This window comes from Physeter macrocephalus, chromosome 1, assembly GCF_002837175.3.
Source record: "Physeter macrocephalus isolate SW-GA chromosome 1, ASM283717v5, whole genome shotgun sequence".
NCBI classification, from domain to species: Eukaryota; Metazoa; Chordata; class Mammalia; order Artiodactyla; family Physeteridae; genus Physeter; species Physeter macrocephalus.
Window position 1 is genome coordinate 85,177,066 of NC_041214.2, and position 27,311 is coordinate 85,204,376.

At 37.1% G+C, this 27,311-nt stretch overlaps 1 protein-coding gene across 1 annotated transcript in view; it reads right to left on the minus strand.

The window, feature by feature from the left end:
- ATP13A4 (ATPase 13A4) overlaps positions 1-27,311 on the minus strand; it is a 152,765-nt gene that overhangs the window by 53,115 nt on the left and 72,339 nt on the right. The window contains exons 4-10 of the mRNA XM_024124313.2: positions 18,547-18,617; positions 18,376-18,456; positions 16,798-16,867; positions 15,150-15,284; positions 11,489-11,558; positions 3,609-3,743; positions 812-982 (exon numbers count right to left, since the gene is read on the minus strand). Of these exons, the coding sequence (XP_023980081.2) occupies positions 812-982; positions 3,609-3,743; positions 11,489-11,558; positions 15,150-15,284; positions 16,798-16,867; positions 18,376-18,456; positions 18,547-18,617 (733 nt within the window). The remainder of the gene's footprint in view (positions 1-811; positions 983-3,608; positions 3,744-11,488; positions 11,559-15,149; positions 15,285-16,797; positions 16,868-18,375; positions 18,457-18,546; positions 18,618-27,311) is intronic.

The following is a 27,311-nucleotide window of genomic DNA, read 5'->3' on the forward strand; positions in this document are numbered from 1 at the left end:
CTGTTAGCAGTCTTCTAATCCTCAACACAGCCTTTGTTTTCTCTAGAGATACTTAAACAGTGCTTAAGCCCAAATGCAATTAAAGATAATTGGCCAAATACCTAAATGCTAGAATGGATATACCTTAGCTCTTTCAGAGCCTATTCCTCTCTGGCTTTCCTTCCTTATACTTTTAATTTCAATGCATCCCAGAGATAGGAAAGCACCATATGGGGGCAGAGCACAGCTTTTCCAAATACGGCTTCATTTTAAGGAAAGGATTTGTAAGTGTGCACGGACATGCACACACACACACACACACACACACTCACAGAACACCTGAATTTAAATTAAATGGCCCAGTAAATACAGATGGATTCAATTTCTAATACTTTTTTTTCATCATCAAGTTTTCAGTTTCTAGTCCTGCCTAGAAAGAAGTTGAGATTAGTTCTTTGGGTTAGAATACCTAAGTTCTAGGTCCAGCTCTGTCAGTGACTGGCTGTGTGATTTTTTTTTAAACTTCACTTGAATTGTGCATGCCCCAGCCTATTCATGTACAAAATGAGGACAGGCATCTTTGTTCTGCTAATTTGATATGTGGAAATCGTTTATAAATTACAAAGCATATGAATAATAATTGTTGTCATCAATGTTATTATTTTTACTAAAAGGTATAGGCCACAGCTCAATTCACATTTTAAATATCTATATTTACATATATGGGGTCTGTCAGCTAAAGACTGCTCCTTACCTAATTCATTTAAGGCACTAGACAAATTGAGCGAAAATATTTCATCAAAATAATAAAACGAAGGAGATGTTAACTTACCTGTCTGCAGTACTACTGCTTTCACTGTGCCAGAGCAAGCCCCCCTGGCCTGGATAACCTCTGTTCCACAGAAGAGGACATGCCGTTTGTAATCCGCTTCACTCTGTGTTTTCCAGGGCACAGAGCTATCCATCTTAGGTAATGGAGTTTTAGTGACCGGAATACTTTCTCCTACAGAAAACAAGCATCTCATTTTGTGGGGTGGGAGGCCTTCACTCACTTAAACGTGCAAATACTAACTCAGCACACAGCAGGCATTTTTTGGAGGCTGCCATGTGGCAGGAACAACCCTTGGTATAGGGGATACAAGGAGAAGCATAGTTCTTGTGTTTAAGAGGTTTGTAGTCCAGAGGGAGACAGCCATGGAAACAAATAAGTATAATGTCATATTATAAATACTATGAGTATTGTAAAATGAAACAGAGACGCTGAAATAGACTGGAAATAACCATTTAGAGAATAGCAAGTTGTGGGGTCTGGGGAATGAGAGGCCATGAGAGCCATGCAGAAGCCAAAGCGTGGAAGGCCCTGCATGCACATACTTAAGTGTTTAAATGTTTTTCTATAGGCATTGGTGGCAGGAGGGAAATAGGGAGATATTTAGCTGTTTGATTCAGGAGAGTACTATGACATTTACATACAAAGAGAGTGTACTCTGCAGTACAAGGAATGAATTGAAGTCTGATGAGGTTGGAGGCTGGATATCCAGTTGGAAAAAAAATCACAAGAGTCCTGCTTAAAGAGGACAAGGTCTGAACTATGGCAACTGGCAGTAGAAGTAGAAAAGAGGCACTGGTTTTGAGAAATAAGAAATTGAGCAGCTACAAAACTTGGGGAGATTGTTATATTGGCAGATCAGAGGGACAGAGGAATTCTAAATGGCTTCCTGGTTTCTGACTTGGAAGAAAGAGCAGAGGGTAGCATTAATCATCAACACAAGGATTATAGGAAGAAGGAGGAATTGCCTTTTGGTCCCTGATTTGGAGATGCCTTGTGGAATGACCATGTCGAGATGCTTTGTAGGCAGTTAGATATTTATTTGGGTCTAGAGCTCAGGGGAGAGGCCTTAACCAGAGATATTTAGTCACAGGTCATCATCTTATAAACAATAATTAAAGCCACAGGAAAAGACAAGATTACTTAGGGTTCGAGTGAAAGGTGAGAAAAGGAAAGGTCCAGGACCCCTGAACAACATCAAAAATCAAAGAGATGGAGGAAGAGGAGCAGTGTAGGAAGCTGAATGGTATTGTCAGTGGTAGAAGAACTAGGAGAGTGAGCACTGACTTGGAAAGTTAGAAGAGTGTTTTCAGAAGGAAGAGATGGTCAGAATGGTTAAATGCAGCAGATAGGCCAATAAGATGTGAAATTTAAAGAATCCATTGGATTTGCCAGTTAGGACATTCGTGACCCTTGCCAGCACACTGGGAGGGGCAGATTTCAGTGGGTTAAGTGGCAATACAAGGTGGTGAATGAGTTGTGAAAGTAACCATATAAAGAATAAAGTTTAGGGCTTCCCTGGTGGCGCAGTGGTTACGAGTCCGCCTGCCGATGCAGGGGACACGGGTTCGTGCCCCGGTCCGGGAAGATCCCACATGCCGCGGAGCGGCTGGGCCCGTGAGATGGCCACTGAGCCTGTGCGTCCGGTGCCTGTGCTCCGCAACGGGAGAGGCCACAACAGTGAGAGGCCCGCGTACCACAAAAAAAAAAAAAAAAAAAAAAAAAGAATAAAGCTTAGATAATAAAGCTTATTGAAGCCCTCCACCTCCATTTGTAGAAAGGACAGTATAAGATCAGGGATATGTTCCAGTATACTAGGACCACTTTCATTAGGAAAATTGTACTTGGCATTGTAAAAGTCCCAGCACGAAAGGATTTTTATCAGTCTATGGATTCCCCAGAGAAAGGAACCTGACCTGTCACTCCTGTTTTTGTTTTGTTTTGTTTTGTTTTGTAAGTTCATATAGGAGGGAGCTGTGTGCTCTTGTCTGCATTTAATGCCTTCCTGGTCTGCCAGGAGAAATAGACTTGATTTGGACTTTAATGGGAACCATAGTACTGTACATCAATATGTATTTATAGCCTCCAATTCCAGCTCTGAAAAAGGCTTTATGATTCTTTAGCTTACAGAAAGGTTGGCACAGCATCTTCTCATAAATGCATATGTGAGTAAGAACTCAAAGCACCGTGACCTTGAGAAGTCACTTCTCTCTGGACCTCAGCTTCCATATCCATGATATGACGTCCCTCCCAGCTCCAGCATGCGATTTAAAAATGAAACACGGTTAGTCCAAAATATCCAGTGTTTATTCTGAAATTAGCAGATTTGGCAAATCCTGCCTCAACCACTTTTCAACATTTTCAAACCAAGCTAGGAAGAGCCTGGCCTTGACCGGGGTGGGGCAGGGTTGGGCGGGGAGGTGTTTCAGGATGTCATTAATGGTTTTCAAACCCTCCGTGTTTTTCTGGAGATATATTTTATAGAAAAATACTAAACATAATAGTCACAGATGATTCTGAAACATCTAATGACCTCTAAAATCTTTAAAGGTAAAATGACAGGGTTGTAATAACCCTTTGTTCAAGAAAGAAATGCTAAACACTCAAAAGGTTAGGACTTTATCTAACCTAGTACATAGAAAGCAGCTTTAATTTGAACTCTCAGATCCATCCAGTGCAGGACTGTTAATAAGATTTATGGGGGTAGGAAGTCCCATAGCAACCCCATGCTTTGCTATTATCATTCAGGAAAAATCTGGGAGAACCAGCAGAGGCTGTAAGCTAGGAGATAGAACCATACCTGTCAGCATGCCTTCATCTACCACACAGCTTCCATCTATCAGAATGGCATCACACGGCATTTGCACTTTGTTCCCTGTCAAAATTAATAGATCTCCAGGTACCAGGAAGCGTGATTCCAGCTCCTGGACTCCAGCTGAAAGTGTGAGGAGACAGAGTTGAGTCAGGTTTTTTCCCACAAAAACACAGTCCAACATCTACCTAAATTGGAAATCAATGAAAAAGCAACCAGGGCATATATAAAAAGGAAGCCATTCCTCAACATTGATTTGAAATCTGCAAACTATAAGAAAAAAAGGTAATACATTATATTACATAAAATAAAAATCTTTGTGTGGCAAAAAAAATAAATAGGCAGAGAAAAAACTAATGACAAGTTCAGAGAACAAGTTTGAAACTTACATTACAGACAAAAGATTAATATTCCTAATAAACAAAGAGTTTGAGAAAAAAGAGATTATAGCAAATGACTGTATAGCAAAGTTGCTGGAGATGTTAACATATAGTTCACACACACACACACACACACACACACACACTACAAGTGGCAGGTATTAAACATTTGAAAAGATATTCATTCTTACTCATAATAAGAAAATTGAAAAATCTGTCCTTCCTTTCTGCCTTCTGTCCTTCTTTCCAGTCTTCCTTTACTTCTTATCTTCCTTATTCATTCCCAAAGCCCAAAGCTATAGGGGGTTAAGCAAGATAGACATCCATGCAGGGGGCTGGTGAAGTGGGGATGGGGGTGGCAGCACCCACCACATGGTGGAGCCTAAAATGGATGAATGGGGGCTTACATGGCCTGGTGCAGAGAGTCAGAGCCCAAGGAGGGAGACAAGGACCTCCATGGTGGCAGTGGCCTGGTGTGAGATATTGGAGTCCAAGCAGGGTGAGAAAGGCAGGATTGATACAATAACTAGATATAATGAGGCTAATGAGAGCCAGGTTTCTCACTGAAGAAAGGAAGTTACAAATAAAAACAGAAATAAAACCAGAATGAACTCTGTGGTATTGGACTAGAATTGGAGATAAGAGTGTCAACTGATGGTTTTCAGTAGAGAAATAATATAGATGTGAATGTGTATGTATATAAGAATACATGCAAATGTATTTGCTTGGGCTTCCCTGGTGGCTCAGTGGTTGACAGTCTGCCTGTCGATGCAGGGGACACGGGTTCGTGCCCCAGTCTGGGAAGATCCCACATGCCGTGGAGCGGCTGGGCCCATGAGTCTGTGCTCCGCGACAGGAGAGGCCACAACAGTGAGAGGCCCGCATACAGGAAAAAAAAAAAAAAATGTATTTGCTTGTCTTTTTTTATATGTACATGCTCTAATTCTGTTCTCTGAGAGGGCTGAGAGCAGTGAAAACCCACTAATGATATGCACACCTAGTGCCCAAATTTTGGTGTCTAAATTTCATTTCCCTTCAAAAAAGAACTCGGGTTCTTTAAAGAAATGGCTGATTACAATGCTGAGCCAAGAAGAGTACAAATAATATAAGGTAGAATGTCCCGCTATGCCACTAAGTAGGGAAGTGTTCAAAGAGCAATGGGGTCAGATCAAAAAGATATCAAAGCCAACTTACAGAGCTCTCACTGCCTAAATCTGTAATAATTTGAGCATCAAAGTAATGAATAATAATAATGAACAATAACCCATCAAATAAAACAGGAGTTCATTAGTCCATAATGACATAAGTAAATGAATAAATAAGTGAGGAGAAAAGATAGCTTTTTCTTACAGTAAATTGACAATTAATTACCGTAGAAGGAAAGAAAATTAGAAAATCACCATTTGGTCATTATCAAAGCAATAATTAATCTAACCAAGAAACATCAATGGATACTAAAACCAGTGGGTGAAAATTTGATGAGGGTTGTTTATTTATAAAGTCTCAAAGTATATGTCAACAAAATAACTATTAATTAGAAAGAGAAAAAAGTAACTGTACAATAGAGAAACCTGACAGACACCATTTAATTAAGTAGTCCAAGTTAACATCATCAGTAATAGGACAAGTTTAAATTATGTACCACCTAAGAGAACATGGCATCACTTTTGTAATATTCCAGCCAAAATTGCATAAGCTGAATTTAACTGTAAGGGAATATCAGGCAAATCCATGTTGAGGGACATTCTACAAAATAACCAAAGTGGGAAGAGTCAAGGTCGTGAAAGTCAAGGAAAGATTAAAGAGATATGGCAAACAACAGTATTCCGTGATCTTGGGTCCTTTCTTATAAAGAACATTATTAAGACAATTACAAAATTGGAATGGGACTGAGCATTCTTTGGTACTAATATCAATATTAACTGTCTGATATTAATGTCTGAATTGTTGTTACATAGACGAATGCTCTTGTCTTTGAGAAATATACACTAAAGCATGTGGGAGTCATGGAGCCACTTATTTTCACATGGTTCAAGAAAAAAGTTATTTGATCTAATCTTGTGGCTTTTCTGTATGTTGTAAATTATTTCATAGGGAAAAAGAAAAGAAAGAAAGAAAGAAAAAGAGAGAACCATACATGAAATAGCATTGCTCACCTATCTGATTAGAAAAATCTAAAAGTTTGTCAGTATATTCTGTTAGCAAGATTATGAGGAAACAGGTACTTTCACACATTTCTGGTACGAATGAAAACTAGTACCTTGTCTATGGAAAGAAATTTGGCAATATCTCTCCATCAAAAATACATATGCATTTATTATTTAACTCAGCAATTTTACTTCTCAAAATCTATTTCAAAGATAAACTGGAAAAATATGGAAAGATAAATGCACAAGGCTTTTTATTACAGCATTATTTGTTATAGTAAAAGGCTGGGAAAGAATCCTTCAATAGAGAACTTACTGAATAAACAATGGTTCCTCCATACAAGAGAGTATTATGCAGCTGAGATATGAGTGAAGAATATCTATATATACTGCTCTGAAAGAGTCCCTGGGAAACATCATTAAGTATGTAGCATACACACCAGGAAATATAAGTTAAATGTGTAGGATACACACCTGCAATCTAAAAAGCAGCAGTATATGTATATATCCTATTCTGTATATATACTATGTCACTATGAATATTATCTATAATTTGTTTTTGTTTGTTTGTTTGTTTGTTTGCGGTACGCGGGCCTCTCACTGCTGTGGCCTCTCCCGTTGCGGAGCACAGGCTCCGGACGCGCAGGCTCTGCGGCCATGGCTCACGGGCCCAGCCGCTCCGCGGCATGTGGGATCCTCCGGGACCGGGGCACGAACCCGTGTCCCCTGCATCGGCAGGCGGACTCTCAACCACTGCGCCACCAGGGAAGCCCTATAATTTGTATTTTTGAATGTAAAAAATTTTTTTAAATGATTACTATTGAGAGTATGAGTACACAGGTACAGAAAGGAAGGTTAAGAAATTGACTCCCCTGAATGTCTTTTGTTTTATGGATTTAACTTTCAAATCATATAGATATTTTATATAGTAAGTACACAAACTAACACAAAAATAAATTTGAGAAGCTAACACTAAAAGTCTAAAACAATAAATGAGGTGAACCTATCGAGTTGTTGGCATAACCATACAGAGAAGAATTATTTTGAGTGACTTTAAAACATATATTTTCAAGTATAATTTGTACCTTTCTCATGGTGTATCACAAACAGGAGAAAAAAAGAACTCTAAACAAAATCTTAAATTGGTTTTAGGAATCATATTGTTGCTGGGTGTGTTGGTTTGTTACTCTGAGATTACTATGTGTAATGGGATAAAGCAAATGAGTAATTTGTTGCTGTAATTGAGAATCAGGACTTTTGGTTTGGAGAAAGGAGAACTAGAAGGACAATCAACAAAGTTAAGTTAAAAACCCTTAGTTCTAAACTTAATCTGGAAATGTCAGTATGAGCTTATAATTTATGTTTATCTTTAGAATATTATTTTCTAGGTATGTCTTCTGAAAAGGCCTGGAAACAATGACTAACACCACAGAAATGAGCGTTCCTAACACTCTGACTGAGGTCTCTAAGTACCATATGTAAGAGGTCTTTGGAAAAATGGATGTGTCCAGGTTTGGAGCAGGAATTGTCCAAGATGAACTTGGAATACCTTATCATACCAGAAAGCTATACAATTTTCAAAGATTACTGGGGTCTTGTCAAATGAATTCAAGAGTCAACATGAAAAGGTTCTGAAAGGCAAAAGATGGGCATGTTGAACAACAAGAATAAAAACTGCAGTGGATGAAAATATACCAACCATGTTAAAATTATACATCTATAATAACACTAAAATTTTTTTTAAGCCTTTGGAAAATGCTAAAAGATCAACCCATTATTTTGAAAGCTGGTAAATACGGAGAATTAGTCAGATATTTATCCTGAAACAAACTGAATCTCAGGGTAATGAAATGGTTGAAGAAGCGTGTCTCTATGGAAATATTCCACTTAATGTATGAAGATGGAATATATCTTAAACTCAGTGAAATAATAAATCTGGGTCATGAGGATTTACATCTGTTAATATCACAAGAAAAAGACAAATATTATGTACCTCCTATTAGAAATACACAATACCAACTATGAAGTACTCTTGCCAAAAACTCAAGCCTCAGATCTAACCACCAACTTATAGGACGTGCAAGGAGTAGAAAATCATGTTAAATTATTCCATGAGTATGCAATCAATACACTCAAAACCGTGGAAACCACAGGATGAGCCACTTACTTTCTTCAACAAAAAATTTTCAAGGAAAAAAATAGGGTGTGGAGGAGGGAAAGTGTGAATTAAAATAAACTTGAAACTTAGCCAATTGCAGTATATGGACTTTATTTGGATCCTGATTTGAAAATATATATTATATATCATAAATATATATTATATATTGTATATCATATATATCATAAGTATATATACACACACGTGATTCAATTGGTGGAAATTTGAATACTGCCTGTAGAACTGATGATTTTTTTAATTATGTTTTTGGTTTTTTTTAACACCATTTCAGAAATCTCTCTTGTTCCTCCTACTTCACTGCCCTCACTCTTATGTTTTTTTAAAGCTGTGATAAAGGAATTAAAAAGGAGTCTTTATATTTTAGACCTATACTGAAATGTTTTCAAATGAAATTATATGATATCTGAAATAGTTTAAAAATAATCCAGGGTGAGGGAGGAAGTAGAACTGATGAAAACACATTCAGTGACTTGATAATAATTGAGTCTGGGTGATAAGTACATAGGGTTTCATTATCGTATTCTCTCCACTATTATATGTAAAATGTTTCATCATAAAAAGTTACATTTTTATGTAACTTTACATTTCAGGACATTTTTAAAAGGTAAAAATTCACTTCTAGCAAAGATATAGCAAAAAGGAGCAAATTTATCTTCCCACATGAAACAACCAAAAGTCATACAGAATAGATGAAACAATAGTTTTAGACACTAAATATAAGCAACAAAAGAAATGGGAAACAAATGAAGATGCCCTGCAGCTTACTGCCTTTAGAGGGTTTCCAGGCCACTATGAAGGAGGCGGAACCCAGACAAACTCCAGAAGACTCTTAGTTTGGAACAGAGATAAAAGTCTATGGAGGGCTTCCCTGGTGCCGCAGTGGTTGAGAGTCCACCTGCTGATACAGGGGACACGGGTTCGTGCCCCAGTCCGGGAGGATCCCACATTCCGCGGAGCGGCTGGGCCCGTGAGTCATGGCCGCTGAGCCTGCGCGTCCGGAGCCTGTGCTCCGCAGCGGGAGAGGCCACAACAGTGAGAGGCCCGCGTACCGCAAAAAAAAAAAAAAAAGTCTATGGAGATTAAGGCATCTTGAGTTCACAAAAGAGAGTACTGGAGAGAAAGTAATTGCCCAGGGGGAGAGCCCCAAAGGCCCACAGAGGTCCCCTTTTAGTATTCAGCAGACTAGTAATCAGCACATGCATATGAGGGAACTACTAGCAAATGAACAATGGGACATTTACATTTAAAATATCATTTAAATAGCATCAAAATATGAAATATTTAAAAATAAATCTGAGAAAGAGTGAAAAACTGTACAATGAAAACTACAAAACACTGCTGAGAGAACTCAAAGACAAATAAATGCAGATACACCATGTCTGCAGGTCACAAGACCCAAATTTGTTAACATGTGAGTTTTCCACAAATTGATCTATAGATTCAACACAATCCCAATCAAAATCTCAGCATGTTCTTTTGGTAGAAATTGACAGGCTGATTCTAAAAGTCATATGGAAATGCAAAGAGCCCAATATTGCCAAAATAATTCTGAAAGAGAACAAAGCTGGAGGACTAACATTATTCTAGTTCAAGACTATTATAATGCCACATTATGTGGCATTGATATAAAGACAGGCAAATAGAACAGTAGAATAGGATGAATAGGTTAAGAGGTCCAGAAATAGATCCACTCATGTACAGGAAACTGATTTTTGGCAAAAGTGCAAAGACAATTTAGTGGAGAAAGGACAGTCTTTTCAACATATGGTATTGGGACATTTGGATATCTGCTTGCAAAAAAATGAACTTCAATCCAAAAAAAAAAGAAAAAGAAACAAAACTTCAAAATACAACAGAGACGAAAATGTAAAACTTAAAACTGTAACACCTCTAGAAGACAGTGTAGAAAATCTTGATGACCTTGGATTAGGCAAAGATGTCTTAGATATGACAAAAACATGATCCACAAAAGAAAAAACTGATAAACTAGACTTTAACAAAAGTAAAAACATCGGCCCTTTTAAAGACACTATGAAGGGAATGAAAAGATATTATAAGTTACAGACTGGGATAAAATATTTGCAAATCATATTGGAAAAAGGACTTGTATCCAGAATGCAGAAAGAACACTCAAAATTTAATAATAAGCAAACAGTCTAATAAGGAAAAGATTTAAACAGATACTTCACCAAAGAAGATATACAAGTAGCAAAGAAGCACTTGAAAAGATGCTCAATGCCATTAGTCATCAGGAAAATGCAAATTAAAACAACAAGGAGATACTACCCCTCAGCTATTAAAATGGCTAAAATTAAAAAGACTGACCATACCAAGCAGTGGCAAGAATGTGGAGCAACTGGAACTCTTACACACTGCTAGTGGGAATGTAAAATAGCACAACCACTTTGGAAAACAGTTTGGCAGTTTCTTTAAAAGTTAAATATTTACTTATCATATGATCCAGCCATTCCACAGTTAGGTATTTTCCCTAGAAAATAAGAAATGAAAGCGTATGTCCGTAGAACGACTTGAACCCAAATGTTCAAGTGGCATTATTGGTAATAGCCCCTAACTGGAAATAACCCAAATTTCCATCAACGAATGAATGAACAAACTGGTCTATCTGGACAATGGAATTCACTCAGAAATAAAAAGAAATAAACTACTGATGTTCTTAACAAAATGGATGAACTTCAAAATTATTATGAACTTCGATCCCCCAAAAATTAACCCAAAATATACTATAAAAGACAAAAAATGCATACTATACAATACCATTTATAAAATATTCTAAACATGCAAAGTGGTTGCCTGAGGATGGGGATGAAATTGTGAGAAATTGAAAGGGAAGATTACAAACAGGCACAAGGCAACTTTTAGGGGGGATGGACAGTCATCTTTATTGTGGTGATAGTTTCATAAGTAGGTACACATGTCAAAACCTATCAAATTGTACACTTTAATTCAGCTTATTGTATGTCAGTTTTACCTCAATGTTTTTTTAAAAGGTGAAAAAAATCTCCACTTCCCCACCCCTTTAAGTAAATGCACAGGAAAAGATACATATGAAGACGAGAGTAGTAAGAACAATCAGAAATACAAATTTAAATCCTTTTCTCATTTCATATGGACAACACACAGATCTAAAATGAAGTGACTTACCTTTTTTCTCACATACAGAGACTGTAATGCTATTATGTGATTCAACTAAATGGTGGAGCTTTACAGATTGCTGAAAAAGAAGAACAGAACATTTTAAAAAGCCTTTTCTATTTGAGGATAGGCCCTAGATATTATTCAGTAAAGTGTTAGCCTTCTTTACAGATGGAGCCAACTGAATGTACTGTTTAAAAACAAGACTGAGTAGCCACCTACTCAACTGAAAAAGCATCCAACTTGTGGTGCTCTTCAGTCAGTGATAAGAAGTACGTGTTGTTTAATAGAAAGGAAGTTCCCAGCATGCTCTGTCCACTCAAAAGAACTTTGATCATTCAAGATTTATGTTTATAACTAAATAGTTTCAAGAACCAAGCATTATTTCAGTTTTGGGTTATCCCACATCGGAGCTCCTAATATAACTTCATAAGGAGTTTGATTGTTCTTATTATTCCCTCATAGTATTTGCTGTTTTAATATGTGAAATATACGGGACATTGAGAGTGAATAAATAAGAGGAGACAAAAATAATAATGCAATTATATTTGATTTCACATTTATTAAGAAATTATTGTGTGAAAGACCTTTTATATGGTCCTGGGGATTACAAATTCCCAATCATTTAGTGTTTTCATTTTTTTAGTCTGATTTTGTCATTTAAGACTCTCCCTTAATCTCCTAGCTTCAAATCATTTACAAATCTGATTCATATGTCCTAAGAATAATTAACAGAATCATATAAGGCGAAAGAGTGTTCTGCTATTAACTTATTCTTTTGTTCATTCATACATTCACTCAACATTTATTGAACAACCTTTGTGCTGAGAGGTTGGGGTAGAATGGTCAACAAAACAGATATGATTCTTAGCATCACGAATTTACAACCTACTGGGTTGTAATACATTTAATCAAATAATCACACACATAAATATATCACTGCAATCAACAATAAAATGAAAACAATAAGGTGTTTTTGGAGCATATATAGCTAATGAACCAATAGAAATCTTCCCTGAAGAAGTGACATTGAATCAAATAGGTTGTTGAATCTATGTGTCTCAACTCAGAAGAGATATTTGGACTTGAAATACATATATAAATTTGAAAGTCATTAGCATATGTTTAGAAGTCATTAGTATATGCAGTATAAGAATAATGAAGACTCAATGTACTCGCGTGAAAAGACCATCAAGGCAGTATTAATAATAATAATAGTAAAGCTAGGTAGGAAATAGTGTGATTATGCTCCCTCTTACATAAGAAAGGAAAACAAAATATATGTATACTCCAAAAAAATTTTTGGAAGAATGCCCAAGAAACTAAAAAGTGGTTGCATAAATGGAGGGGTGGAGGAAGAAGGAGCCTTTATGTGGTGAACATTTTCATACTGTTTTGATCTGAGACACCCATTTTTTAAAAAGCCAGGTAGAGGAGGATGAACTATAAAAAGAGAATGGAAGAGTAGCTAGAGAGGTGGAGAGTGTGTTGTCACTGAAGCCAAAGGGAAAGCTCCGGAGCAGTTAACAGGTCAAATGCAACTGAGAGGTTTAGTGAAATCTATGCTGTGGAAGAAAGTATACACTGTGGGAGGGGAATCATGAAATCAGCAAGCAAAAGACCAACCACTCAATAAAAATTGATGAGGGACATGGATACGGTTCACAGTAAAAGAAATACAAATAGCTTAAAACATGAGCAAGTGCTCAACTCACAATGGAAAACATGCTATTATAGATATGAAATTCTATTTTCATCTGTATTGGCAAAAATAAGGAAAATAAACACTCATGTACTCTTGGGAGAAGTGTATATTGGCATTACTTGTTTAAGAGGCATTTGACAATGTCTAGTAAAAAAATATATTTAGCTTATGATTAAGCAATTTCAAATATAGAAAATTTATATCTCTTTATCAATACAGATATGTTATACACACATTTACGTGTAATATAAATTATATATACTTGTGATTTATACATATTTGCAAACACATCTATGTGGATGTATGAAAAGATATATATGCAAATATCCTCAATGCAGCATTGTTTTAATAGCAAAAGACTAGAAACAGCCTAAATATCCATCAATATAAGACTGGTTTTAAAATTATGGTACATTTAGAGAAAATATATTTGTGCAGATACAGAAAGATATTTAAGATACATTAGGTGAAAAATGCAAGTGCATAACAGTGTATATAATAGTATACTTCCATTTGTGTAAGACAAATTAATGCATATGTGTGTAACAGTGCTAAAAGTATATAGAACATCTGGTGCCAGTGGATGCCTCTTAAAAGGAGACCCAGACACTGAAAGAACTAAGGTGGGAGGAGTATTTACTTCTCATTTACACTATTTTGTTCTTGTGAACTTTTTTTATTATGTCCATGTATTACTGCTTCTATTAAGAAAAAAAGACTAGCTAGTTTTAAAAAGTACTGTTCTTTGATTTTAAAACTATCTATGAGCCTTAGGATTATAGTGGTGACCTTATCAAGAGCTGTTTGAAGGGAGTCATAAGAGAGGAAGCCAGCTCCATATAGATGAGAAATGAGAGGGAGATGAGTAAATGAAGAGAGATGCATAATGAGCTTGAGTAGTTCTGCCATCAAAGGGAGAAAAGAGGTAGAGTAGTAGCTGAAGTTTGAAGCATGGTCAAAAGAAGGGATTTTTTTTCATTTGTTTCTGTTTTGTTTTGTTTTGTTTTTAAGTTGGGAGAAGCTTGAGCATGTTTAAATGCTGATGGGAAGGCTCTTAGGGAGAGGGAATGAGAAAAAGAGTCATTCACTGACCCCATAAGCATGCTGAGAATGTGGAAAGGATGCTATCAAAAGCACAAGCAGAGGGCACCTCTTCCTCTGTAATGAGAGATCAGGTCAGGAGGGAGGTGGAGACAAAAGTCATCTGGCAGTAGGAGGGTGTGGAACTGAGCAAATTCCTATCTTATGATTTCTATCTTTGTGTGAAAAAAAAAAAGCAATGAGATAGATTATCAGCTGAATTAGAGGAAAAGTGGAATGTGGGCAGTTAGGCATCTCAGAAACTTGAAGGAAGATTTGGTTTGAGAACTTAATTCTGGAGACTGGGAGAGCACATTGACCAGAGACATATAGGAAGCTTGTGCAGATTAGGTCGGTATTCATGGATTTATAGCACAATCAACCAACCTGTACCATGTGATTTTTTTTCCTGGCAGCACCTAGATCCCCTTGTGTAGGCATAAAGAAAGCCAAGAGTTGGACTGGGGTTTTGACAAATGATTACCAACCAAACATAAAGGACAAAGATATTAAACACGCCTTATTAAATATTAAAGACTCCTCCACCTCCACGCCTTTTCCACCATCTTCAAGACCCATCAGTAGCCTCTACACATATTTTTTCACTTATTCACAATTCATAAATATTTGCATTTTCTTCTCAATAATCAGCCTTAGTAAGCTAAAGAGAGGGAAAAACATAACTGAAAGGTTAGGGATTGGGTAAGGAAAGGAAAGAACTAGAATTTGTTGAGCATCAGCTATTGTGCTAGATATTTACAAACGTGGTCTCATTTGTTATGGAGTGGGCAAAGACTATTTTCCGATTATACTCTTTTCAAACAAAATTTCAACAAAGTCACAACTCTTTCTTTCTCAGACCATACGATTGGTGGAAAAACTCACCTCTCTGAGATCATATACGGTCAAAGCGATGGAAATGATCGACATGATTATGATAGCAAAAGCATACTCCTTATACTCTTCGCTAAACCACAGACAGACACTGAAGAGCTGAAATACGTAAAATGGATTTAAAACCTGTTGGCAGCATAAAAACAGGAAGACAAGGGAGATATTTAGGTTTTACACTTAGCTATTCATTGACTTGTTTGTTATCATAATCATCTCCATGACAAATCGTCCCACCCAATATTCTTACTCTTATTATATTTATGCAGCAATTACCATGTGCCAGATACTGCACGAAGCAACTTTACCTGAATTTACTCATTTAATTCCCATAATTATCTTATTATCCAGAAGTTATTACTTACCTCCATTGTAAAGATGAAGAAACTGGGCCTTATATCTTGAGAAACTTGCCCAAGATCACAGAGCCACAACTGTTACAGACCAGGACTTGAACCCAGGCAATCTGGCCCCAGGTCACTTACTTTTAGTCACCACTGCACCTTATAATTTACAAAGTATTGTCTCATGTATCACCATGTTGACCTTCACAACAGTTGTGTGAGGAGTAAATATGATCATGTCCAGTTTACACTGAGTGGCCTTCGGAACCTGACCTACTGGTCAGGTTTACAAAGTTAAAATGCTTTCTAGTTGTTCTTCTCTATGACACAACATTGCTCTATCTGAAGCCATTAAAGTACTTTAGATTAATGTACGAGTTGAAGACTAAATTTTCTCATAAATAGAGAGCCAAGCTGAAAGGAATAATCTAGATAATTGAGCATCTAGAACACTATGGGAGAAAGCAGAGATTAACTCCAACAGTTGTAATCCTGCCTGGGATAAAAACATTTTGTGCCTTTACTCAAATTCCCTCTAGTTGATTTCCATCTTTCTAAAATAGGAACAGTTATCTTTGCCTCTGGTTAGGGAACAAGCACACAGAAACTTTTCTTATCAGTTTCTTCTGCTCTGTTTCATGACTTAAAACTTGCTAGAAATATTGAAAAAGTAGCTGGAGTTTAGTAAGTCTTTTTTAAGTCAAGGAGGAGTGGAGGTACCATGCAGGAGAGGACCCAGAGTACAGCTGTAAGGTTGTAGTATCATAATAATCACGGTAAAATGAAAAATGATCCCAGTGATAGAGTCAAACAGAAAAAATTCAATGTAGTAAATTATGGTCAAATCTTTCTTTCCCTCCCACACACACATTGAGATCAGTAGAACTAATAAGGCTGAACAGATGTTTTCTTCCTACAGTTTTGGATGCTAAGGCAATTGTATATGTTGCCCATAAGAAAGGGATTGAGTTGTTTAAGTTTTAATTATTATTTTAGTTTCACAAAGATGAGATGGGATAAAAAGTATAGCATTAAGAAAGAAAGAAAGAAAGAAAGGAAACCCTGTGTTCATCTACTCATTAAAGGATAAATAGACACATGAGCATCATATCTTATGCTGTAACAGGAAATGTGTGTGCAAAAATGGACCACAAGAAACAGTAGAGATATGAATATGCTTTGCATTCTTTTAAAATAGCCCAAATTACAGTTACTATTAACAAGTAGCATTCTTGATCATTTGACTAAAATCTAACGTTTTTATTTTCTAGCCAGCACCAAGAGAAAATACTGATTACCTCCTTGATGAGCAGTTTCCAGATGGGTGTGATTTCAACATCGATAGTATTTGGCCCACATATTAACCTCCTATAGGGAGAGATCACAGCTGACTCAGTTACTAATAATACAAATGACACTCATTTCTTACCCATTCAAAAAAAAGTCTATTCCATGTTCACTTTTTCACTTGTGGGATCAACATATGCCTCCCTTATTACATAACATCACCATCTTTCTCAAAATAACTGGAGAGGGGTAGGGTTTTCAGGTGCAAAACCAATAAACATGATCATTTATTGAATTAAATATTTCCCTGATGGTAATTTGGGTATTTAATTTTAGTCATTGTTCCATTCAAGTAGTTTCAGGATTAGCACTCTCTCAACTCTGTCTCTCCCCAACTCTTGGCTCCATGAATGTGAGACAGAGGGCTCATTACAGGGGAACAGTTTTACTGATAAGGAATACCGGGCCTACTTTTCCTCCTCCTATTCAGTTCTGGGAAGCTGCAGAATTTGTTTTACTGTGAGTGAAAATGTGTTGAGCTCTCAAAAATAACTCCACAGTTATACCGCCCTTTAATTGAAAACTCAGAGATGTGTTTCTTTGATTACACTGAGCAATGACACTCTATGAGTTATTTTGCTGTTGGGAATGCTAAACACTTTCTCTGTGCCTTCTACGTAGATGCTCAGACCAAAGAGCTTAACAGAATGTAAATACTACAGCAGTGCTTCTCAAACCTTAATGTTCATACAGACAGCCTTGTCGTCTTGCGAATGGGAAGATTCTGATTCAATAAGGATGAGATGTGATCTGAGATTCTGCATTTCTAACAAGCACCCAGGTCATGCTGACGCTGCACTCTGAGTCCATTCAAAGTACCACCAAAGCTCCACCCCAAAACGGGGTGGAGGGGAATGCAGTAATCATAGAAACTTAGAACTAGCAAGGTGTTTATAGAGTTCTCCTCCCCTTTTTAACAGTTAGGAAACTGAAGCCCAAAAAGGAGAAGCCATGTGCTCAAAGCCACACAGTGAATTAGTGACAGACTCTTGGCGTTCAACCCAATGCCCTTCCCAAACCTTGCTCCTCTGCCCAGTAGCTTATTTAGAATTGCGGAGCTACAAGTCTTGCATGATATTCTTCTGCTGCTCTACAATTATTATTTAACTATGCTGTCATAGTATAATACATATTTCCTGATCACAGTCAAAACTGGTTCAACCTTATTATTATAGTAACCTTGAGGAACATTATGCAGAGTAGGAAGATAACTAAGCCTATAGTCAGAGATGCACTTCTTCCTCTATCACTTCCATCTGTGTGACCTAGTTCAAGCCACTAAACCTCTCTGAGTCTCAGATTTCTCATCTGTTATACTGAGATGATGAGGAGGTCTGTTCTAACTCCCCCATGAGGTTGCTCTGATGAAGTGAGATAATGCACATAAAAGCATTTAATTTAATAATACTAAATAGAGCATTACAACATATTCTGATGTTGACCAGTTAAGATAACCGTTTCCTGGGCTCTCTTTTTCACTAATTGGTGACAGTCGTTCTGAGCTGGTGTAGATAAAAATTACGTGGTACCTAATCTCTTGTTCTTCTGTTGTTAGACCTGATCCAAACTTTACATGTATCTTGGCAGAACTGAGCCAGTCTTCCAAAGAGCTAAAATAATAACAATGAGAAAGACATGCTGAGCAAAATATTTTTGAAATAATATTTTTCTTTTCAGATGCAATTGCTCAAACAACTTACCCAATTTTCTGGAACTGTCCTTCCAAGTTGTTCCAAACATATCTTATTTTCTGCACTTTTATGCATCTCACCTGCAAAAGAAAAGTACTAAGAAATCTCCAGTTTGAGGATCAGTAAATACATAGCAGTTCAGTGACTAAAGAAGCATTCGTGGAAGAAGCAAAGATAAAGCCCTAGTATACTTATTTAAGATTTATCCTTTCCTAACGAATCCTATCCTTGGCTACTACACAAATGGCATTCTTTATTAGAAGTCATCATTCAAGCAACGTGTATCATGGGCCTACTACACGGATAAGTATATAAGTAAAACTCAGCCTCTGCATTCCACTACTTGATAACCAAACAAGGGAAGAAAATATGTTATGAAAGGGAAAACCATACCATACAGTCAAATTATGCACGTGTCAAAGAAATGAAAACGTAATAAAGTAAAAATTATAGTATTGAAATGCTGTAGAAATACAGAGAGGGTAGATGACAGAAGGTATCATGGAGAAGAAGAATCTGAGCTGCATCCTTAAAGGATTGGAAGAATTTTGCTCAGGTCAGAAGGGAAGAAGGCATTTCAAAGAGATTATACACAATTTAGTTGTGAGGGAGGGGTAAGTGAGGGGAGCCTATTTGACAGCAGAATGGAGAATGAGGCTGGAAGGATAAATAAAGACCAGATGATGCATCCTTAAATGCTAGCATGAGTATTTAGAACTTTTCTTTTGTAAGCAATGGATTTGCAAAGTAACCTATGGAAGAGACACTGAAGACAGTCTAAAAGATTAGACTGGCAGCTGGTTCTAGGAGACAGTGAGATGGCTATTGCAAGAAAATAAACTCTAGGAAGCAAGCATCTGAGCGTGTTGGCAATGGAAAGAAAGGTTAATGCTTATGACGTAATGCCGTCTTGTTTTTGATTTCTTTCAGCAACTTTACATATAAATCTGAATTTCCATTAACAGGTGACCTAATTAAGTACAAAGAGAAATGGTAAGACGGTCATATTGTTATGGAGCAATGGTTATAACCTCATTTTGCCCATTGGAATCAACTGGGGAGTTTTAAAGAATACTGATGACTGGTTCCCACTCCCAGAGAGATTCTAATTTCCTTTGTCTGGGGTACAGCCTGGGCATAAATAGTTTTACACTTCCTCAGGTAATTCTAATGTGCAGCCAAAGTTGAGAAACAGTCTCTAAGACTTCCTTTTATAGCTACTCTTATCATTGTGTCCTTGAGAAATTCAATGAAATTTCTCTGCACCTCAATTTTCCCATGAAGAAATTAAGGCAATTGGCCAGATCATTCCTAAGTTCCACTGCAACTCCTCTGAATATGTTCTATACCTATGAGTATTATAGTCAGTATAAAAATTAGATAAAATCTAGAACTTGGAAGAGCATATAGTTAGTACATAACAAGTGCTCAACACAATTTTTTTTTTTTTTTTTTTTTTTTTTTTTGTGGTATGCGGGCCTTCCTCTGTCGTGGCCTCTCCAGTTGCGGAGCACAGGCTCCGGACGCGCAGGCTCAGCGGCCATGGCTCACGGGCCCAGCCGCTCCGCGGCACGTGGGATCCTCCCATACCGGGGCGCGAACCCGGTTCCCCTGCATCGGCAGGCGGACGCGCAACCACTGCGCCACCAGGGAGGCCCAACATTTTTTTATTAAATAAATAAATGAGTGCTTTTCATAACCACATATCAACTAGAAATAGAAGTTTTTTCTTTTTTATAAATTGAAGTATAGTTAATTTACAATGTTGTGTTAATTTCTGCTATACAGCAAATTGATTCAGTTATACTGTATATACTTTCTTTTTAATATTCTTTTCAATTATGGTTTATACAGGATATTGAATTTAGTTCCCTGTACTATACCGTAGGACCTTGTTGTTTATCCATTCTATATATGCTAGTTTGCATCTGCTAATCCCAAACTCTGACTCCATCCCTGGCCCCTTGGCAACCACAATAGAAATAGAGTTTAAATCCCTAAGCTCCAAGACCTGGGTTACTTCAAATGACTTTTACCCTTGTCCAATAAATATATGTATGTAAACTTACTGTGGTAATCATTTCATGATGTATGTAAATCAAATCATTATACTGTACACCTTAAACTTATACAGTGCTCAGTGCTGTGTGTTAATTATATCTCAATAAAACTAGAAGAAAAAATATATATGTGTATGTGTGCACCCATACACACATTCATAGTTACCAAGTGAGTGTATTAAATACTGTATTTTTTATTTTACAGAATGGATTTATTTCAATGTGTTGGTTGAAAAATAATATTAAAAAAAATAAATCCTATCTTCCAAATGACTTTCAGTATAAAATTGGAGTGAATTGCCACTGGGAACAATTCTTCCTTCACAAGTTACAAGTTAAGGTGAGGAAACATGACCAGCCTGGGGTGTGTTAGCTGTCATGGCCCATCTTGGAGTCTCGAGTTTTTTGCCTCACATTTTCCTTTCCTTTCCAGTAGTCTCTACAATTTTACAAATAGAGCTAGACTGTGATCACAGCTACTGTTTACTGAGTACTTGGGGGGTGGGGTTCCTGTCTTTTTAATCATCCTGTGGTAGGACAGATATTTTCATTTCCACTTTGCCGATTAAGTAACTTGCCCAAGACCACATCTATTAAGAAACGGCTGGGACTTCCCTTCTGGCACAGTGATTAAGAATCTGTCTTCCAATGCAGGGGACACAGGTTCGAGCCCTGGTCCAGAAAGATCCCGTGTGCCGCGGAGCAACTAAGCCCATGCCCCACTACTACTGAGCCTGTGTGCTGCAACTACTGAAGCCCACAAACCTACAGCCCGTGCCCCACAACAAGAGAAGCCCCTGCAATAAGAAGCCCACTCACCAAAACGAAGAGTAGCCCCTGCTTGCCGCAACTAGAGAAAGCATACGCGCAGCAACGAAAACCCAACACAGTCAAAAAATAAAATAAATAAATTTAAAAAATAGAAAAAAAGAAACAGGGCTGGAAATTGAACTTGAGCCCCTCTAGCCCCCAAGTTTAGTCTCTGAAGGATCTAACAGTCAGGCTAGTCTCAGAAGACGGTCTGAAAATCCCATAACTTCCAGTATTCAAGTTGTATAAAGTGAGGGTTGCCTACTTTATTAATTCTATAAGTTCAAAAATTCAAGTTAGAAAAAATGTAAAAGACAAATGACGGTAGAATGTGAGACCCCTGCTCAGTTAGAGAACCTAGATCAATAGGCTGTGAGAAAGTTATAAAACATAATAGATACAAAACAGCAGATGAAGGCAGCAATAATGAGGAATAAAGAGGTTACTGATAAGTTTTATGTCAGGCCAGAAAATGGAAAATCCCAATATCTCCTGACAATTTCTGAAGCTATTCATCACAGAGTGAGAAGAATGACTCCATCATAGGCCTTTTAAATATCTTTGAGATTCCCCAAGCAGGAAACATCTCTGCCTGGAGTTTCTCGGCTTCCCTCATCACGTCCAGAGGCTCTGAAAGCTGATAAGAGGATGTTAAGCATAATATTTACAAAGGGTGAAGTTTATTTGCCCATTGCCTGGAACTTCAGACCAGGAAACAGTAATTAGGAAATCAGGGATCAGCTGTGGGGTGATTTTCATCTTTCCACTCAGAACCAGACATTGTTTCAATCCTCAGGCATCCCACTCTTCATTTCTTGTTGTAACAGGTTGTAAGAGCATCCTGTTTAACAGGTTAAGCCAAGGGTTTCACTTTTGCATGTAATCCTACAAAATAGCCCTTGGAGTCTCCTCTTAGCCTACATTTGCTGCAGTCTCCAAACTCCCCCTATGTGGTCCTGAACGGTTATCATTTTGGTATTGTGTTATTGCTGTCATTGTCCTCATTGTTGCTGTGGCTAAGCCTGTGACATATCTTCCAATTTTAATAAAAGTTTCAGTCCTTTATATGAATATAGCTCATTACTGCTCACAAATCACCTTATTATTCTTCTTTTCATTTTAGTTTCACAACAGCTCTGAGAAACAGGCAGAGAAGGCATTACTACTCTTATTTTATAAATAAGAAACTCAAGGCCCAGAGAGGCAGTAACCAACCAAACTACCTGTGCTATATGCTGGTAAACAAAGATATCAAGCCTGGGTGCCAGAACTTTCCATTTCAAGACCTCTGCCCTTTCCTCACATTTTGTTTGTTTATTTGAACATTTCTCCATTTGTCTGTCCACTTATTTGTTTGATGCAATTAAAGATGGTGGGACTTCCCTGGTGGTGCAGTCATTGAGAATCTGCCTGCCAATGCAGGGGACACGGGTTCGAGCTCTGGTCTGGGAAGGTCCCACATGCCGCGGAGCAACTAGCCCTGTGAGCCACAGCAACTGAGCCTGCATGTCTGGAGCTTGCGCTCCGCAACAAGAGAGGCCACGACAGTGAGAGGCCCGCGCACTGCGATGAAGAGTGGCCCCCACTCACCGCAACTAGAGAAAGCCCTCGCATAGAAATGAAGACCCAACACAGCCAAAAATAAATAAATAAATAAATAAAAAGATGGTGGAGGTCAATAATATTCTGAGGCCATGTCCATAGGCTGATTTGGGTTGTCTATCCTCAGGTGAATGGTCATCTAAAAAAATTAAGCAATCTGTTGGTTGGGTGCTTAATCTCTTTTGATTTTGTTTATTTTGGCAGTTAAAACAACTGGGTGATAACAATTGACAGAAGAGAAACTGCTCAGCAATTGACTTTTATTATTTTTAAAAATTGACCTTGAGCTCATAAAACCAATTTAAACAGCTGTCTACACATATATAGATTGAAGAGAAAGCACTCTGTGTTATAAAATATGTTTTTAATATGAATGTTAACTAGTCATAATCCAAGTAATACTAATTTAATATGATGGGAAAGGAGTAAACCAAATACATTTGAATGATAATATCATTTTACAAACATAAACTTCCTAGAATATTTTTGGGGGGGTTACCTTTACCGTAAGACAAGCCCTGTTGCATAGATTATAATATAGGGCATGATGCTACTAACAGTTAATATGCACTGAGCATCTACTATATACCTGCCACCATATTGATCTTTGTATTTCTTAATTTACTGAATTTTATCAGTTAATATTAGAGGTAGGCAATATCATCATTTTATACATGAGAAAATTGAGGCTCAGCAGAGTTTAGTAATTGACCCAAGGCTGCACAGTTTTGAGGGATGAAGCTGAGATTTGAATTGAGCTCTGTCTGGCTCCAAAATCCATGTTCTTTATAATGTCCTATACTGTCAGTTAAAGATTGGCACAGTGGAGGATCAATCCAAGAAGAAGATATAACAATTATAAATATATATGCACCCAACATAGGAGCCCCTCAATACATAAGGAAAAGGCTAACAGCTATAAAAGAGGAAATTGACAGTAACACAAAAATAGTGGGGGACTTTAACACTTCACTTACACCAATGGACAGATCATCCAGACAGAAAATTAATAAGGAAATGAAAGTTTTAAATGACACAATAGACCAGATAGATTTCATTGATATTTACAGGACATTCCATCCAAAAACAGCAGATTACACTTTCTTCTCAAGTGCACACGGAACATTCTCCAGGATAGATCACATCTTGAGTCACAAATCAAGCCTTGGTAAATTTAAGAAAATTGTAATCATATCAAGCATTTTTTCTGACCACAGTGCTATGAGATTAGAAATAAATTACAGGGAAAAAAATGTAAAAAACACAAACACATGGAGGCTAAACAATATGTTACTAAATAACCAAGAGATCACTGAAGAAAACAAAGAGGAAATCAAACAATACCTAGAGAAAAGTGACAATGAAAACACGACAATCCAAAACCTATGGGATGCAGCAAAAGCAGTTCTAACAGGGAAGTTTATAGCAATACAATCCTACCTCAAGAAACAAGAAAAATCTCAAATAAACAATCCACCCTTACACCTAAAGGAACTAAAGAAAGAAGAACAAACAAAACCCAAGTTAGTAAAAGGAAAGAAATCATAAAGATCAGAGCAGAAATAAATGAAATAGAAACAAAGAAAACAATAGCAAAGATCAATAAAACTAAAAGGTGGTGCTTTGCGAAGATAAACAAAATTGATAAAACTTTAGCCAGACTCATCAAGAAAAAGAGGGAGAGGACTCAAATCAATAAAATTAGAAATGAAAAAGCAGAAGTTACATTGGACACTGCAGAAATACAACGCATCATAAGAGACTACTACAAGCAACTTTATGCCAATAAGATGGACAACCTGGAAGAAATGGACAAATCTTAGAAAGGTATAAGCTTCCAAGACTGAACCTAGAAGAAATAGAAAATATGAACAGACCAATCACAAGTAATGAAATTGAAACTGTGATTAAAAATCTTCCAACAAACAAAAGTCCAGGACCAGATAGCTCCACAGTTGAATTCTATCAAAGGTTTAGAGAAGAGCTAAAACCCATCCTTCTCAAAACTCTTCCAAAAAATTGCAGAGGAAGGAACACTCCCAAACTCATTCTATGAGGACACCATCACCTTGATACCAAAACCAGACAAAAATAATACAAAAAAGAAAATTACAGACCAGTATCACTGATGAATATAGATGCAAAAATCCTCAACAAAATACTAGCATAGAATCCAACAACACATTAAAAGGGATCATATACCATGATCAAGTGGGATTTATCCCAGGGATGCAAGGATTCTTCAAAATACACAAATCAATCAACATGATACACCACATTTACAAATTGAAGAATAAAAACCATATGATCATCTCAATAGATGCAGAAAATGCTTTTGACAAAATTCAACACCCATTTATGATAAAAACTCTCCAGAAAGTAGTCATAGAGGGAACCTGCCCCAACATAATAAAGGCCATATACAACAAAACCCACAGCAAACATCATTCTCAGTGGTGAAAAACTGAAAGCATTTCCTCTAAGATCAGAAACAAGACAAGGATGTCCATTCTCACCACTATTATTCACAGTTTTGGAAGTCCTAGCCATGGCAATCAGGGAAGAAAAAGAAATAAATGAATACAAATGGAAGAGAAGAAGTAAAACTGTCACTGTTCACAGATGACATGATACTATACATAGATAATCCTAAAGATGTCACAAGAAAACTACTAGAGCTAATCAATGAATTTGGTAAAGTTGCAGGATACAAAATTAATGCACAGAAATCTGTTGCATTTCTATACACTAACAACGAATGATCAGAAAGAGAAATTAAGGAAACAAGTCCATTCACCATTGCAACAAAAAGAATAAAATACCTGGGAATAAACCTACCTAAGGAGGTAAAAGACCTGTACTCAGAAAACTATAAGACAATGATGAAAGAAATCAAAGATGACAGAAACAGATGGAGAGATATACCATGTTCTTGGATTGGAAGAATCAATATTGTGAAAATGACTATACTACCCAAAGCAATCTACAGATTCTATGCAATCCCTATCAAATTACCAATGGCATTTTTTACAGAACTAGAACAAAACATCTTGAAATTTATATGGAGACACAAAAGACCCTGAATAGCCCAAGCAATCTTAAGGGACAAAAACAGAGCTGGAGGAATCAGACTCCCTGACTTCAGACTATACTACAAAGCTACAGTAAGCAAGACAATATGGTACTGGCACAGAAACAGAAATATAGATCAATGGAACAGGACAGAAAGCCCAGAGATAAACCCACGCATATATGGTCAACTAATCTATGATAAAGGAGGCAAGGATATACAATAGAGAAAAGACATTCTCTTCAATAAGTGGTGCTGGGAAAACAGGACAGCTACATGTAAAAGAATGAAATTAGAACACTGCCTAACACCATACACAAAAATAAACTCAAAATGGATTAAAGACCTAAATGTAAGGCCAGACACTATAAAACTCTTACAGGAAAACATAAGAAGAACACTCTTTGACATAAATCACAGCAAGATCTGTTTTGACCCACCTCCTAGAGTAATGGAAACAAAACCAAAAATAAACAAATTGGACCTAATGAAATTTAACAGCTTTTGCACAACAAAGGAAACTATAAACAAGACAAAAAGACAACCCTCAGAAAGGGAGAAAATATTTACAAATGAATCAATGGACAAAGGATTAATCTCCAAAATATATAAACAGTTCATGCAGCTCAATATTAAAAAAACAAACAACCCAATCAAAAAATGGGCAGAAGATCTAAACAGACATCTCTCCAAAGAAGACATACAGGTGGCCAAGAGGCACATGAAAAGCTGCTCAGCATCACTGGTTATTAGAGAAATGCAAATCAAAACTACAATGAGGTATCACCTCACACCAGTTAGAGTGGGCATCATCAGAAAACCTACAAACAACAAATGCTGGAGAGGGTGTAGAGAAAAGGGAACCCTCTTGCACTGTTAGTGGGAATGTAAATTGATACAGCTACTATGGAGAACAGTATGGAGTTTCCTTAAAAAACTAAAAATAGAATTACCATATGACCCAGCAATGTCACTACTGGGCATATACCCAGAGAAAAACATAATTCAAAAAGTCACATGCACCCCGATGTTTATTGCAGCACTATTTAAAATAGCCAGGTCATGGAAGCAACCTAAATGCCCATCGACAGAATGGATAAAGAAGATGTGGTACATATATACAGTGGAATATTACTCAGCCATAAAAAGGAACGAAATTGGGTCATTTGTAGAGATGTGGATGGATCTAGAGACTGTCATACAGAGTGAAGTAAGTCAGAAAGAGAAAAACA